At 36.1% G+C, this 17,225-nt stretch overlaps 3 protein-coding genes across 3 annotated transcripts; 2 read left to right on the top strand and 1 right to left on the bottom strand.

The window, feature by feature from the left end:
* The first annotated feature begins 380 nt into the window (after positions 1-380).
* On the top strand, positions 381-3,979 carry LOC114463080 (zinc finger and SCAN domain-containing protein 31-like). The gene is made up of 2 exons (XM_028446337.1): positions 381-1,047; positions 1,740-3,979. The coding sequence occupies exons 1-2, from the start codon at positions 621-623 to the stop codon at positions 2,708-2,710; spliced, it is 1,398 nt and encodes a 465-aa protein (XP_028302138.1). The 5' UTR covers positions 381-620; the 3' UTR covers positions 2,711-3,979.
* Positions 3,980-4,875: 896 nt separating this feature from the next.
* On the top strand, positions 4,876-8,647 carry LOC114463074 (gastrula zinc finger protein XlCGF57.1-like). The gene is made up of 2 exons (XM_028446330.1): positions 4,876-5,036; positions 6,617-8,647. Exons 1-2 carry the CDS (start codon positions 4,982-4,984, stop codon positions 8,011-8,013), a joined length of 1,452 nt encoding a protein of 483 aa, XP_028302131.1. The 5' UTR covers positions 4,876-4,981; the 3' UTR covers positions 8,014-8,647.
* A 3,544-nt stretch (positions 8,648-12,191) lies between these two features.
* On the bottom strand, positions 12,192-15,831 carry LOC114463079 (zinc finger protein OZF-like). Its single transcript, XM_028446336.1, has 2 exons — positions 15,462-15,831; positions 12,192-13,623 (listed from the first exon to the last, which is right to left on the bottom strand). The coding sequence occupies exons 1-2, from the start codon at positions 15,586-15,588 to the stop codon at positions 12,335-12,337; spliced, it is 1,416 nt and encodes a 471-aa protein (XP_028302137.1). The 5' UTR covers positions 15,589-15,831; the 3' UTR covers positions 12,192-12,334.
* Between the last annotated feature and the right edge of the window lie 1,394 nt (positions 15,832-17,225).

Raw genomic sequence — 17,225 nt, 5'->3', positions numbered from 1 at the left:
AATACCAAAGAAAATGATTTATCAAAAATAAAAATGAATTGTATGATACAAAAAAATTACACGGGTGGATGTTACTTAACACTTTAAAAGGGATTTCTTAACTTCTTTGGCCTTTGGGGCTAGTGGTAAACAGTTATTTTTTAATTATAATTTTAATTTAATAATGAATTAATTTGATTTTTTTTTTTTTTTTTTTTTACAATTTTAATAGAATGAGGTGAAATAATTACTTCATTTTTACATTCATTATTTAAAATAGAAACATTCAGGTTATCTCCTAAAAAACTATCTGTTCTGTAGTTTCCGCTTTAATCCGACAGAGGGCGCAAGATTCCCATTCATTACTAAAAGAAGAAGAATGTACTTCCGTCTTTAGAGATTGCAAATAACGGAGAGCTGAGCTGAATTTAGTCTTTTTTAAATCTTGTCACTTATCGTTACTATGGGCAACGAGCCAAAGTCTCAGGTAACACAGTCACCAGTTTAACCCAAACGCCCGGTTAGGTTCCTTCAGCCTTTTCTCGGTGAATCGGTGAAGTTTTGTGTGACACTTGACCTGTCACACAACTTCCGTATTTTGTACCGGAAATACGCAATTGTTGTAGGGGTAAACAACAAAGATGGCGCAAGCGAAGAGCAAGAGTTTTTGTTGCGTACCGGGCTGTTCTTGCAATGCCCAAAAGCAGCCTTATCTATCGTTCCACTCCTTCCCCGTTAACGGTGAAACTAGACGAAAATGGGTTCAGGCCATTCGGCGGGAGGAAGGACCAACGTTTACTATTAAAACGGGGAGTACGTATGTCTGCAGCAGACACTTCACACCAGAAGACTACGTCCTGGGGATCACTGTTCGCCGCTTGAAACCAGACTCTATCCCTAGCCTTTTTCTTTTGAACGATTACACATCTAAAGGAAAAAGAAGGAGTCTGTCTGTGTATGAGCGCTGCCATAAACAGCAGCCGTTAACATCGGTAGGAGTCGAGGTAAAAGAAAGCGCAAAGAAAGCTGTGAACCTGGACCATGATTACGCGACGCTGCCGTCTGCGGGTAAGAAGTTCCATCTCCTTTAACGTTAACGTTATGTCTTCATGGTAGAGTGGTGCGTTGTCTTCTTCAATCACTGTAACTGTTTGTCAATATTTTTGCCACAGCTAAGTTAAAGGCATGAGCAGCATTCCTTGCCTCATATCGCTGTGCCTAATTCCCTATGTTGTTGTATTGTAGCCTATTTATTTTTGGCCGTGGCTATTGATACGTTTCACGGCCATTTTATTCATACGCAGCGCCCCTCATTGGCCAGTAGATGTGACGTGATAGGTGCGCCACAAGTTCCGTCAGTTTTATTTTAGCTTATATTTATTATTAGCTACCCTGATAACCCTTTTATTTTAGCTCTAACCCTAACCCAGGAAATACCCTAAAATGTATTTTTAAAGGTAGAATTTTCTGTGTTAAATATGTTAAAATGAAAAAAATATATATGATAAAAGCTGGATGCGAACCCACAGCAGCGGAAAGAAGACTTCTTGAGTCAGGCGCCTTAGACCACTCAGCCCCCTGACACAGTGAAAAATGGTCCGGAAAACTAACTAACTCATAGTTGTGACTTTCTATTTCATAATTATGACTTTCTTTCTCATAATTATGACTTGCTGTGGTGATTAAACCCTGGCCTACATACAATAGATTGGAATATTTTTGTAAACTTGTGTTTTTCTTTCTGTGCTTGACGTCCTCAGCTTTGCCTGCAGACATTCAGGAGACGTCGAGTCCTGATGGTGTTACCTGTGATTTGGGCTCAGAGCATTTCCACATCAAAGAGGAACAGGAGGAACTCTGGGAGAACCAGGAGTCGGACATCATTGCCGTCATTGTGAAAAGTGAAGATGAAGATGAGGAGGAGCCTCAGTTTTCCAAGTTACAAACTGAAGAGGATGATGTGATAAAAATAGAAAGAGACTCCTCTGAGACTGAAGACAGCGATGCCGAGAATTATTGGACGAGTAACGAGACGCCGGTGTCTGAAAATCAATCCGATTTTAACACAAATGTTAGAAAATCTTTTGGTTTTTCCGAAAGTGTGGAACAGTTCTGCTTCAAAGCGTCTGCTGAGAGTGAGAAACTTCCCTTCGAGAAACGTTATGGTTGCGATGTTTGTAGTAAACGTTTCAACTCCAAACGTGATCTGATTAGACACACGTTCATTCACACGGGAGAGAAACCGTTCTCCTGTAACATTTGTGGACTACATTTCATCCAAAAGTCAAACCTCAGAGCACATTTCAAAATTCACTCGGGCGAGAAACCTTTCGATTGTAAATTCTGCACCAAGTGTTTCAGGCGCAATACGGATCTGAAGAGACACATGACTGTCCACAATGGAGAGAAACCCTTCAGTTGTGACATCTGCGAGAAGAGATTTAGTCGCAAGACGCACCTGAAGACCCACACCATCGTCCACACGGGAGAGAAACCGTTCACCTGCAACATTTGCAGCAAACGATTCAAACAGATGACATACCTAAAGGTGCACACAAGAGTCCACACAGGGGAGAGACCGTTCAGCTGTGACATCTGTGAACAGAATTTTGCCCACAGGCACTCGCTGACGGTTCACAGGAGAGTCCACGCAAGAGAGAAGTTGTCCTTGGATTGTTCCTCGCTCAGAAAGGGAGGCAAACACATTCACGTTTCATCGTCATATGCCTAAAAAAAGACTTGATAAGAGGGAAGTCAAACTCATTTTAGTTCAGGGATCAAATACCACGCGGTTTGATTTTATGTGGGCCGCAGATTATAGGCAGGAAAACGTGCAATTTCAACATTAAGGTCCCCAAGTTTGCACTTCCACGTATAAATGATATATAAAGTATGTAAGGTGCCGAAGATATCCAGGGCTCGGTTTTTCTAAAGTTATAAACTCGGATTCTGGATCACGGATTGGATCAAATCTTGAAAATTGCTTTTTCCAAAAGAAAAAAACGGATTCCATAAATGTATTGCAAGATTACTTAAATCCAATTTTGGTTTTGATCTGGATTAAACCTTTAGTTTGGGTTTTTCAGAACTTTTTCGTAGGATTAAACTGAACTTGAAAAGCGTGCCAAATATTACTATATTTGGATCATGCAGTATAGCCTACGAGATATCCAATTTATTCATAAGGTTGTAATTGGATTGGTTCATTTGTCAGACTACAGTGGTTAGGTAGGCTATAACAGTATAGGCCTACACAAAAGTAGAAAGAGTTTGACCTCATAAAACAATCCCCTAAATAGCTCAATACTGACTACAAATAATATATTTAATTATGTCACTAATTGATGTATTTTCATCACAATCAAAAAAACTATTGTTTTGTTTTTGGATTATTTTTGGTGATGCATGCAATGATAAAACAGGATAATAAAGCAATGGCAATGACATCACTGTTTTTTAAATCCAAATCAGAGATAGTATTTGACTATTGTGTCCTTTGTTGTTTGCTCTTTTGTATCTGGATCAAATTGATCCAATCCGATGTTACTTTAAAAAACCAGCTCAAAAGTAAGATGGATTATGTGTTCATCCAAAAAAAGGATTACCAAATCTGGATCACTTTTTTTCCGGATTGAACCTTTTGAAAAACTGGGCCCATGAGATCAGGGACAAATATCAGTATTTTTATATTTAGAAGGGCTGGAGGATCTACAACTGAATTATTTGGTAATTTACACGATAATTCATTCATTCATATTTTTTTTTAACTTTCTTCAGTGGGCGAAATTGGATGGTCTAAAGGGCCGGAATTGGCCCCCGAGCCTTGAGTTTGATACAAGCTCTATAAGATTGACGTGTTTGGAAGGAATATGACATGGCTACTGCGCAGGCTCTCAAAAAAAACCTTTAATCAGAGGCAACTTTTAATTTGTACATTTAGTTTTTAAACTGGTGAAAATTCTTCATCCATAAAAGTTTCTTTTTTTTTTTTTTTTTTTTATTTACCAAGGAAAACTTTCTTTATATCTTGAATCAGATAATAGCAGTTTTTATTTTTGTATTTTCTGAGTCATTTTGTGTATTTTTCTCATTTTGTGCATTTTGAGAGTCATTCTGTGTGTGTTTGGTTTGGGGTCAGCAGTTGTGTGCACCAAGTGAATAAAACTTCTCTGTCCCCAAATTTGAGATTTTTTGATTTATTTGATAACTTTTTTATTTTGAAAATCTAACGGGGAAAAACAGACAATCGATACATAAACAGAAAGATATAGAGGGAAAAAAGATAACAATTACCCCAGAATATCAGATTTCTACAGCATACAGTATAACAACATCTAATTTCAAATTATAGACTTTTTTTTTTTTTAGTGCAATATGCGGAATGTGAATTTTGTTTCTTACTTTTCATAATAATACTATCGAGTATATGCTGTTTTCTTCTTGTGTTGTTTATCTTCTAATAGGTTTCTATTATTGTCACATGCCTGCTATGTGTCGTATTTCAAAAATTTCCCACTTTGTTAATCTGTTGATTTTTTTTATTTTATTATTTATAATATAATATATTCGAAACATATTGACTCCTCAATATTTTGTATTTGGTGATTTCGTTGTTGTTGATATATTTAGGCTATGGATAATGCTGTAACTTGCTGTTGATTTCGTTTCCACAAACGTCTTACCTGTCACTAGATTACACAGGTACCAGTTGTACTGCAACACCAAACATTTCGTTCCTATATATTTCTTGAATATTGTCTAAAAGAAGCAGAAAATGTTTCAAAAAACATTGAAACACAGAAACGGGTCATTTATTCACGTTTATGGGTTTAAAAAAAAAAAAAAGTCAAGCGATCATTAACGCTTAGCACCTACGTCATCAAAAAGCGCCTCGATATGTGCGACGCCTCCATGGAAGATTTAACACAATTCTGCAGAAAACGGAGGAATTAAGAGTTTATTTACAGGCTTTTGTGGACAATCAGCGTCTGCTGGCGTCAACATGTCAACAGTGGAAACATCGAGACAGAAAATTAAGCAAAGATCAGCAGCAGAAGGTGAGAAGAAAGAATAATCCGATTCCAAAACTAAAGACAAAAATTAAAGAAAAATAAAATAAAGAAGAAAAGGATATAAAGTCCAAAGTTATTCTGAAAGAATCAAGTTTGTAGAGATTCTTCCTCTTATTTTATTTATTTTTGTGTTACTCCTTTGTGTTTATATATTTCTCTGATCAATACGGATTTATTGATTAGCTTCTATTCTTTTCTTCTTCTTCTATGTAAATCGGTTTGATTTCATTCATATTTTTGACTTTCATGCACTTGATTTTTCTCCATATGAAAAATATTTTTAATATTAAAATTTTTTGATTTTGTTTCATTAATTTGAAAATTAATTAAGAAATGTAATAATTTCCCGGGAAAAATAAACTTGTAAACCTAAACAGACAAAATTACTTCAAAAAGTTCACCAAATGACGAAAAAATCTACACAAGAAAAAAATGATGAATATAAAAGATGACAATCAAAAACACAAAATGACAAGAAAAAAGAAAACATCAACAAACACACAAAAAGTAAGAAGAAGAAATGTGACACCAATGTACAAAACGATTCCAATAATATACAAAATAACAAAAGTCAATTTAAAAAAAAAGAAAGTAATGAAAGGGGAGAAAAAAAACACAAGCTCTGTGTTTCTTGTAATAATGTTTAGATTAGTCTTCATTCTAAATGCTGACATGATTATTATGTGACCCACAGATCAGTCACAATTTGGTGGCCCCACTGTAATAAAAGCTGCCCATCTCGGACCCAAATAGTTAAACTAATCATGTGTAACTGATAATTTTTACAATATCAACTGAGGGTGTAAGAAAAAAAAAAAATCATTAAAAAAAGAAATAAATAAATAAAACCATTTAATTGTGTTAACATATGTATAGCACGTAAACGCCTGGTTCAGTAGGTGTCAATGAACCACATCAAACCTTGTTAAACTCCATCACTCCTCAATGCATTTTAGCTGGAAGTTGAGTTCATTTAATTTTCATAAAACATACTGGACACCACAATGTAAAAAAAAAAAAATGAATTTAATAACTTAACAGAATCTGTTGTAGAAGCAAAAGTTAAAATTTTTTGAAAAATGTAATTTGACGGTTTGATAAACATACCACTTGTTTTTGATATGTGATATGTGATACAAGTTAAAAAATAAAATAAATTGTATTTAATAACATTTTGTACTTGTAAAGGTGAAATTTACAATTATGGTTCAGTAGGGTTTATGTATAAAACTTCAAGTAAAGTGTTACTAAATAATCATGTGTCACTGATCATTTTTACAATATCAAGTAAGAGTGTAAGAAAGACTCAATTCGGCGATATTTCATTGCACAATTATTGTATCGATCCAAAAAAATCGTGTTTGTTCTCGCAAGTTAAAAAAAAAATTAAATGAATTGTATTTCATGCCATTTTGTACGTAAAGAGGAAATTTGTGTTTGATATTGCGATATATCGTATTGTTTAGTATTGGGATATTTTGTATGGTGACATGCAAACCGTGAATTGTATCGTATCATCAGATTCAAGTGACTATATTTTACTTTTATCGTGTATTTCAATGCAGATGTCCAGCAGTCGTCTGTGACTGAAGGTGATTTGCATGAATGTGGATCTACTGTGAGAGCGCAGGACTCGGAGCGTTTCTACATTAAGGAAGAACCAGAGGAACCGTGGGAATGCCAGGAGGAGACGGACATTATTGCTGTTACTGTGAAGAGTGAAGACGACGAGGAGGAGGAGCCCGAGTTTTCCCACCTGAGCCAAAGTGAGGAAAACCTTAAAGAGGAACCTTTAAGGTACGACTCAGAGGAACTGTTGAGCTTCACTTTAACAGATACAGATCTAAAGTCAACGAGTTCCTCTGAGACCGACCTCAGCGACGACGGTGACGTGCGTTTGCGGGAACCTCTGACGGACTCGGATTCTGAGGAAAACAATGGATGTGGAGAAAAGAGAAGGGCGTCCACTTCCAGTGAAAATCCTCACGATGGATGTGATTCCTCGGAATCTGGAACAAAGAGAGTCCGACCCGTGGAAAAAGTGTTCAGCTGCGACATCTGTGGTCAAAGTTTCACTCGGACGGGACACTTAAAGGCACACGTGAGGATCCACACGGGAGAAAAACCGTTCGACTGCAACGTTTGTGGGAAACATTTTAGTCGCAAGACGGTCCTGAAGAGCCACATGCTGGTGCACACAGGAGAGAAACCCTTCAGCTGTGACATTTGCGGTAAAAGTTTCAATCGTAAGATGAACCTGAAAGTCCACATGAGCATCCACACTGGAGAAAAACCTCACACGTGTGACATTTGCCGGCGAAGTTTTACCCACAAATCTGCTCTGAAAGCGCACATTCGGGTCCACACGGGGGAAAAACCTTTTGGCTGTGAAGTTTGTGGACAAAAATTCACCCTTAATTCCATTTTGAAGTCCCACATGGAAACCCACGCCAACGAGAAAAACTTTGGTTGCGACGTTTGCGGTAAAACGTTCACCCGTAAGGCTAATCTGAAGGCGCACATCAGAATCCACACAGGAGAAAAACGCTTCGGTTGTGACATTTGTGGACAAAGTTTCACGCAAAAGTCGGCTCTGAAGGTGCACGTACGAGTCCACACTGGAGAGAAACCCTTCAACTGTGACACATGCGGTCAAAACTTCACTCAGAACTCAGCGCTGAAGGTGCACATGAGGATCCACACGGGGGAGAAACCGTTTGCCTGTGACGTGTGCGGTCAGACTTTCACACAGAAGCCGGCGGTGAGGGCTCACATGAGCATACACACAGGAGAGACACCATACACCTGTGACATCTGTACCAAACCTTTCAAACGTAAAGAATACCTGAAGACACACATGAGGGTCCACACGGGAGACCAACCCTTTAGTTGTGAAGTTTGTAGTAAAAATTTCAAATGTAAAGAATACCTGAAAGTGCACATGAGAGTGCATAATGGATAAGAAGAGGGAAATATCAAAATTCTCAGCAGATTAGGGGAAATGTGAAACTCCACGGGAATCAGGTGAAGAAGAAGTTCCAAATCAGAGGTGTCAGACTAATTTTAGTTCAGGGGCCAAATATGGAGTAGTTTAATTCTAAATCAGCTGCAGATTTTTGGTGGAAAAATGAGCAATTTACGCATTAATGTCCCCGAGTTTGTACTTCAATGTACAAATGATACATAGAGTATGTAAGGGAACAACAATATCCAGATAAAGTGACAAACCTCAGTCCCAGCAGGATTTTCTCTTATGAATTTTATTGATTTTGTGTTATTTAATTGGGAGGTAATTATGTGAAATAATTTCATGAAAATTGAGTTCTTTGAACAAATATTTAAAATGACTGTTGTCATGCTTGGGAAAATTGCAATCCTCCAAATATTGTGGAGTTTTCATTAAATTTGTGTATTTAGAAGACCCAGGACATCTACATCTGAATTATTTGGTCATTTACTCTATAATTATTGTTTTATCTGTCTTTTTTATTTACTCCTGTGGGCAGATTTGGATGGTCTAATGCATATGTGTCAAACTCATGGCCTGGGGGCCAAATCCGGCCCTTTGGAGCATCCAATTCGGCCCGCGGGAGGAAGTAGAAATGACAGAGAAAACATGAATCATTGAGTAAATGAAACTCAACAATATTTGCAGAGGCTCACAGTTTTCCTAGTGCTTATATCGCATGATTATAGCCATTTTTAATGTTAAACTGTTGAAAAACTCAAAATTCTTACAAAATCTTTCAATTTTCTTCAAATTATGGTATAATATCACCTTTAATGAAATAGAAATTGGTCACAAAATCCAGGGAATTTAAAGAGAAGATCCTGTTGGGACTGATATCTTTCACTTATTGCTTGGATATGGGTAGTTTAACATATTTAGTATTTAATGTACTGTATGCGTACAAAGTGCTTTTTTTTTACTTTAATCTCCTGACTTGTTTTGACTGCCAACTGTCAGTCTTCCTCAGTGGCGTCTGCTGCTCACGACGGCTCATGACAGGACAGTTGGCAGCCAAAACATGTCAGGGAATCAATGTAAATTTCCTGAAAATAAGTTGTCTGAATAAATGAAACCATAACACATTTAAAAAAAAGAAAAAAAGGACAAAAAGAACCTGGAATACAAGAATTACAGTAGGTGAAGAAATAGTTCTAAATAATTTGTCAACGATTTTACAGGAAATTTATTTGTGTCTTTAACTCAGATCAGATAATACTGAACTTGTTCCACACTGGCAAGATGCTGTCAGACATACAGTAGATCTGTGCAGCAGAATATTTACATCAGTGGTTCACAACCTTTTTTGGGGTCGTAACTCCATTTTTATATCACAAATTTCTAGCGACCCCAAGGAATTTTTTTTTAGAATTTGTTTTTTTATCATGTTTTTTATACTGTTACAAATACAGCTCAGATATTTTCATACTGTATTTTATTTGTTTATTAATTTATTTTTCTTGAAAGTGAAAGTACAGCATACAGTTTAACATTGTGTGTTGTTTTAATAAGAAAAATAATTATTTTAAATTCAATATTAAATATACTTTTATTCAGTAATTAATTTGATCCATTTACTAGACATTTCAGGCGACTCCCATGGGACCATGATCCCAAGGTTGAAAAACACTACTCTAAATAATCTTGTGTACTTACATGTATAGGTGAAGGTGGATGGAGCCGTGGCTTTTCCCTCCTGGATTCTGATATTTTTCCCCATGCTGCATTGAAGACTTTCCTAATTGTTTAACTTTAATATTTTTCAGACTTACTGTTGTAGGTTTGTCTGCTGTGTTTGTTGTTGTTGTTTCAAGGTGTGATTAAAATATAAAATTAAATAAATACAATAATGGATCAATCCTTCTGTGTAAGAATCATTCTTCCGTTAATCCCATTCTAAAACCAAATTGAAAAAACGTAATAAACTTTGTGAATATTTGGTTTTCCCAAAACTAAAATACAGGAGAAATACAAAAAGATAAAATAAAAAGAAACAGATAAGCCTTGTTTTTCTGTTGTAAAATTTAAAATGAGAAAATGGCAAAATCTGTGTGAAGTTTGGACTTGATATTTGACGTTCTGAGTTTCACGAAATATTTTGTTTCTATACAGGGTTCAAAGATAAAATTGAAGTTAAAGAACTTTAATTGTTACAAAATTATCTGTATTTTGACTTCAGCTTGACTTTACCTCTACCGCAATCTTTTTGCTTTTTACTTTTCAACAAAAAGTCAAGTCATTGAAAGAAAAATGTGTTTATTGAGAGCAAATAAACAGAGATGTGTCGCTTCCTCTTTTAGAAATTTCACAGGATTGACACTTTGACACTCAAGTTTCAAACTTTCACCTCAACGGGCCCGTCGCTATATTGGCGTACTATGGGGGACTCAGTCCGCCCAGCACAAGCATTGTGCCCATCCACTTGTGACACAGGTTTTTAATTTTTTTATATAAAAAAAAGACAACGAGAGCGTTGGTGTATGCTTTGGTGTGCGTGTGCAAGAGCGTCAGGCCCATCGCTATGGGGACTCGGCCCGACCAGCACAAGCAGTGTGCCCAATCACATTGGTTTTTGGAGATTTCAGCCAATCAGCATTCTTGCATCATGTTGTGGTCACGGCAGGATTACTTTTTGCATTTCCACTCCCATAGAGAGTCTATGGTGAAATAACATTAAAATCTGACATTTTATTACAGAGATGGTTAACTTTTATCACAGCTGGGACACAAACATGTTATTGTATTTGAACTGAGGGTCACATTTATGTCAGCATTTAGAATAACGACCAATCAGAGCATTAACACAGGAAACAAAGAGCCTGAGTGTTTTTGGAGTAATTTTTGTACAGATCTGATGTGGCTTGTGATTGCCATTTTTATAGCCGTCTTGTGTGTTTTTGCAGTAATTGTGTATATTTTTGTTGACACTGAGAAGCCCAGGAACATTATGGTGAAAGGAAATCCATATTGCACTTATCAGAAAATGAGTCTATGTTGCCATGGCAACCATCTAATGAACCTCATCAGCCCAGTGTGAAAGTACTTCCTGAGTAATGACAACATCATAGTATGTCAAACAAGCCTTTTATTGAATCAGCGGCTTCTGAATCATCTCTCATTCATAGAAGGATTTCTTCAACAGTTTTTTTTTAACGTTTGTCCAGGTATTTCAATACAATTAAAGTCGTAATATTTTGAGAATAGTCGTAAATTTATAAGAATAAAGCAGCGCTCAGACTTTGCTGTTGAAGTGAACGAGATTAACACCAATAGCTCTGAAGTCGACCACTTCCAGTTCCTCCTCCAAACTTCTACAAAGTGTCTTTAAAATCCTTAAACTGATAACAGTGGTGATGATGGGCCAAAACGCTCAGTATTTCACCATGTGTGAAACCGAAAGATAAATATAATCTTACTAAATAAATGTTCTACATTCACCGTAATGCACACAACATCCTGTTTGTATTAAAATTTCACTCATGAAATCACAACTTTATTCTCGAAATATTACGACTTTCATCTTGAAATATTATCACTTTAATCATGAAATATCGAATTACTTTAATCTCCTAAATTTAAGATACAACTTTATTCTCATAAAATTACAACTTTAATCTTGAAATATTACATCTGTAACCTTAAAATATTATCACTTTAATCTTGAAATATTACAACTTGAATCCTGAAATATTATGACTTTAACCTCCTAAAATAAAGATTTTAAATTATTTTTATCTTTATTGTCATGAACTTACAACTTTAATTTTGAAATATTATCACTTTAATCTTGAAATATTATGACTTTAATTTTGAAATATGACTTTATTTTTGAAATATTTTGACTTTGATTTTGAAATATTATGACCAATCTCCTAAAATTAAGATTTTAAGATACAACTTTATTCTCATAAAATTACTTTAACCTTGAAATATTATGACTAATCTTGAAAAATTACAACTTTAATCTTGAAATAATACAACTTTAATTTTGAAATATTATGACTTTAATCTCCTAAAATTGAAATGTGAAGATACCACTTTATTCTCATAAAATTACAACTTTATTCTTGAAATATTACGACTTTAAACCTGTAGTGCCAATATTTTAATTTTATTTTAATGTGGCCCTAATACACCGTCGTAATTTTGCAAGAGTGATAATCTGAAATTAATCAATCCAACATTTCCACAAAGAAGGAAGAGTTTTATTCAATGTGTTTCAAGTTTTTCTTTGGAACTCATTTACTGAATCATATCTACCTAAAGATTCTCGTTTCTAATCGACATGGCCTTTCTCGTGTTTCCTCAAATCGTTTGAGTACCTGAACATTTTACCGCACACACCACAGCCAAATGGCTTCTCCCCTGTGTGGACTCTCATGTGCGTCTTTAGATTTGTTTTGTAATTGAACAGTTTGCTGCAAATATCACATCTGATTGGTTTCTCTCGTGTGTGGATGCTAACATGTTTCTTCAGAGTCGACCTCTGTGTGAACTTCTGACCACAGAAATCACAACCGAACGGTTTCTCCCCCGTGTGGATGATCGTGTGCGCCGCCAGGTGTTCTTTGTGTTTGTATTGTTTGCCGCACACGTTGCAACCAAAGGGTTTCTCTCCAGAGTGCACTTTGATGTGTTTCTTCAGCGTGGACTTCTGGGTAAAAGTCTGACCACAAACGTAACAACCAAACGGTTTCTCTCCCGTGTGGATCCTCATGTGTTTAGTCTGCGTCGACTTCCGTGTGAAATTTTGCCCACAAACATCGCAGCCGTAAGGTTTCTCTCCTGTGTGGACGGTAACGTGCGCCTTCAGGCTGGACTTCTGAGTGAAGTCCTGGCCGCAGATATCACAAGCGAAAGGTTTTTTTCCCGTGTGCAGCCGGATGTGCTCGTTGAGGCTCGACTTCTGCGTGAAACTCCCTCCGCACACGTCGCAAACAAAATGTTTCCTCTCCACGTGGGTTTTTGTGTGGGCACGAAGACTGGATTTCTGTGGGAAGTTTTCACCACAAACGTTGCAAGCAAAGAGTTTCTCTTCTGTGTGTGCTTTCACGTGTCGCTCCAGACTCGACTTGCGGGTGAAAGTTTTACTGCAAACGTTACACGTGAAGTGCTTTTCTTCGTTGTGGGCTCTCGCTAGTGCAGCAGGTTGATTTCTCTGTTTCACACACGGTGTGAGACGACTGGAGTTTTCAGTAGCTTCACATTTAACATCAACACTTTCACTTTTTTCCTCTAAATTTTCAGTTCTAGCTTTAGAGTTTGTACGAGGTGTGCTGCAATCATCCTCCTCCTCTTCATCACTTAATTCAGACTCAGAGGAGTCTGAGATCTTTCCATCAGGATCTGTAGATACAGTCATGTTCAGATGAGAGTTTTTTTCAGCTTCTGCTTCTTCTCTCTTGTCTTCATCACCGTTTCCACTCGTCAGCTCAGCTTTTGAAGTTTCCTCGTCTTCACTTTCACTCATCACAGTCACAACGATGATATCCGACTCCGACTCCTGACTTTCCCACAGTTCGTCCTGTTCCTGCTTCATGTCTTGTTCCTGCTCTCCTGGTTTGTCTGCAGGAGAAAACATTCAAATCTTAGAAATGAATGACTAACATCAATGGTTGTCAAACTTTTGAGTGTTCCCCACTTTGAACGAGGATTCATTTTCAAGCCCCACCTACGCCCATTGCACCTCAAATAATTCTGACAAATAACTCATTTTGAACAAACAGGGAACAAGTCATACTTCATAATGATTACAAGAAACCTAAAACTAAATTAAACTAATCACCTGCATGAAAAAACATGATGCAGTCGTCAAAAATATAGGAATGAACAAAACACTGTTTGCAATCTATGATTAAAAAGTAGGGATGTAACGATTCACTCAACTCCTGATATGATTCAATTCATGAAACTGGGTTCACGATACAATTCTCTCATGGTTTATTTTACAAAATGAGACTGTAGACAAATGATGACTGAAAAATATTCCTTTATTTTTTTTGGGAAAAAAAACAGAAGAAGCCTATTCATTTAAATTCTGGTTCTATATTAAACAATGCAAAACTGCATAATAGTTCTTTTTCTTTTTAAAAGTGCAACTGAAAATGTATTTTGTGCCTTAACAATTGGACTTTAAAAAAAAAAACAGTCATTTCACTGTATTTACAGTATGTCAGATATTTGTTTGGACCAGCAGAGGGTGCTGGTAACCCAGTAGTCAGTTGGCATGCAGCTAATTGAGCAGTGAAGAAGAGATGCTACGCTAGAAGACCGAGCTAATAGAAAAACGTGACTTTTACAGATATTCACGTAATATTACAGATATTCTTTCGGTGCTAAAGGGGTAAGGAATCATTTATGAACATGTAAAAGAGTAGAAGGCGGCCAGAAAGAAAGTAGTAGCAGATTCCGCCCGCCGCCAACACTTCTGGATAGCGCCCTCTGCTGTTTAAAAAAACTACTGCGATTAAATTTTCAGGATATCGATATGAACCGTGATACCTATGAATCGATTTTTAACTGCCTTATGATTAATCGTTACATCCCTATTAAAAAGCTTAAGAAAAACAAAAAGGAAATTCAATGCATGTATAAAATGAACAAGTAACATGTTTGATAATGCAAGTAACATATTTCATAAACAAATCTATTCTTTATACAATATGTTGTTTTGACCATTTGCTTAATACAGAAAGAATACACATCATTTGCTTTCTTGTCACTTTTGCTACAAAGTAGGGCTGGGCGATATATTGAGATTCAAGATGTATTGAGTTTTCTATTTTGCCAATATACAAAATTACAATATCGCCTATAATGATACTGTGTTTGTATATATATATATATATATATAGCTTATTTTCTTTTAAAATACTTGTTTTAAGAGTCGCTGCTTTCACTACTTCACAGAACAGTATTAAAATGCACAGTTAGATGGATTTCTGTGTGTCCTTCCCCTAGACAAGCCACACTACAGAACTCACTCACACATGCTGTCCCTTTGAGGAGAAAAAGCCCCAAGTGGCACATTTTGTGCAACTGTTTGGTAATAAATGTGCCTGTGTGGTATTTTGCATAAGCAAATTTAACCCATAATTGTCTTTCTGGTCTGACTTTATTTAAATTAAAATTAACAAGATTTACAGTATATTGTGTATCGCCATTTTGAGAAAATATATTGAGATTTGAGTTTTGGGCCATATCGCCCAGCCCTACTACAAAGACGTAAATAAAGAAGAAAATCAAGGAAATAAACTTTAAATGTGCACATATTTTCTTCATTGGTAAATTATTTAACACGTTTGTTTTATGAAATGATTTGTTGAAGAATCATATTCCTCGCACTGAGGTCAATAACAGCAGTTCATCAGAGGAAATAATGAGATGGAAAAAAAGGTCCAAACCTGTTGAAGTGTTGATGTGATGTTTGTGGTTGAAAGAAATATCATCATCATCATCTTCATCATCATCATCTGCTGTTTTTCTTCCACACATGTCTTTATGCTGACTCAGCGTTTCCTCTGTAGACATGTTGATGTAATTTATTTATCACTAAAAGCTGATGATCTCAGCTAAAAAAAAATAAAATAAAGATGCACTAAAAGAAAGCTCCGGAATAGAAACAGACTTGGTGTTGTGGTTCAACCGGTGACCGTGTTACCTGTAGACCGATCACACCGAAGAGCTGCGCAAACGACAGCTGATAAAAATGTACATAAACTATTAGCGACTGATTTAGTATCTTTGACTTTCTCTGCATGTATTAACGGAAACAGAATCTTTCTTCTTCTTTGATTATTGGCAAAATACGTGCAACAAGGGAGAGTCCAGCGCCACCTATTGTACAGGAGTGTATGAAGGTGTCGTCTTGGTCGCAGATAAAGTGTAATTAAATATAATATAATATAATCATATCATATCATATGTTTATGGAAGCCCGTTTGCGTCACTAAAAAAATAAAAAATCACCAAGGAAAGTCAGAATTATGAGTTAGAAAGTGATAATTATGAGATAAAAAGTCATAATTATGAGATAGAAAGTCATAATTATGAGAAAGTAATAATTGTGAGTTTTTAAAGTCATAATTATGAGATAGGAAGTCGTAATTATGAGTTAGTAAAGTCATAATTATGAGATAGAAACATTTTTGGTACATCCATCTGCACCCATGGCACAGACCAGAAATCTCCATGTGTTGTTCAAAAAACGGAGCTACTTCAGCCACATCAGTTTTATCCTTTTGACGCCAGAGCCTCTTTTTGCTTAGTATCTTTTCAAGGGTGCGTTTACTCAGCATAATTCTATGTGAATTTGCAAGCAAACAATGTATTTCATCATTTGTAAAGCCCCGTCTAAAGTAGTCTACGGTAGTCTTATCAGCCATCTCTCAGTGTCAGCTCCTCACCACATGAACAAGCTGCTGTAAATGTGTTTAAGTGTCTCATAATTATGACTTTTATCCTCATAATTATGACTTTACTAACTCATAATTATGACTTTCTTTCCCATAATTATGACTTTCTATCTCATAATTATGACTTTACTAACTCATAATTATGACTTTCTTTCTCATAATTATGACTTTCTATCTCATAATTATGACTTTACTAACTCATAATTATGACTTTCTTTCTCATAATTATGACTTTCTATCTCATAATTATGACTTTCTATCTCATAATTATGACTTTACTAACTCATAATTATGACTTTCTTTCTCATAATTATGACTTTGTTTCCCATAATTATGACTTTCCTTGGTGATTTTTTTTTTTTTTTTTAGTGGCGTAAACGGGCTTCCATAGTTTGTTTTGTGTTTTATTTATTTATGATTTTTTTTCCAAGGCCCTAATCCTCTTTCGTACTTTTCTCACATAGGTTATAAAAAAAAAACTATTAGAAGCAAGGTAGAAATACGAGGCTCCTCTTTGACGCCAGTACACACTCATGTCCAGTGGGTGGCGGTAGCTACTGACAAAACGCTTCACACGAAGAAGACGAAGAAGAAAAAGCGACAGCAGAAGAAGAAAAAGAAAAGGAAAACAAGCTTAAGCTTCTGACCTAAGAAGTCCCTTAAACGTCGTTTACAGTGACCGAAACTCCAACTCGGTGTGTTTATTTCTCTTCAAAAGCAACACTTTGAATCAAGACTCTTTTCTTCGTCAAA

This window comes from Gouania willdenowi, chromosome 5 (genome assembly GCF_900634775.1).
Source record: "Gouania willdenowi chromosome 5, fGouWil2.1, whole genome shotgun sequence".
In the NCBI taxonomy this organism is placed as follows: domain Eukaryota; kingdom Metazoa; phylum Chordata; class Actinopteri; order Blenniiformes; family Gobiesocidae; genus Gouania; species Gouania willdenowi.
Note: the sequence above shows the minus strand (reverse complement) of the source record. Positions and strands in the feature narration are given on the sequence as shown.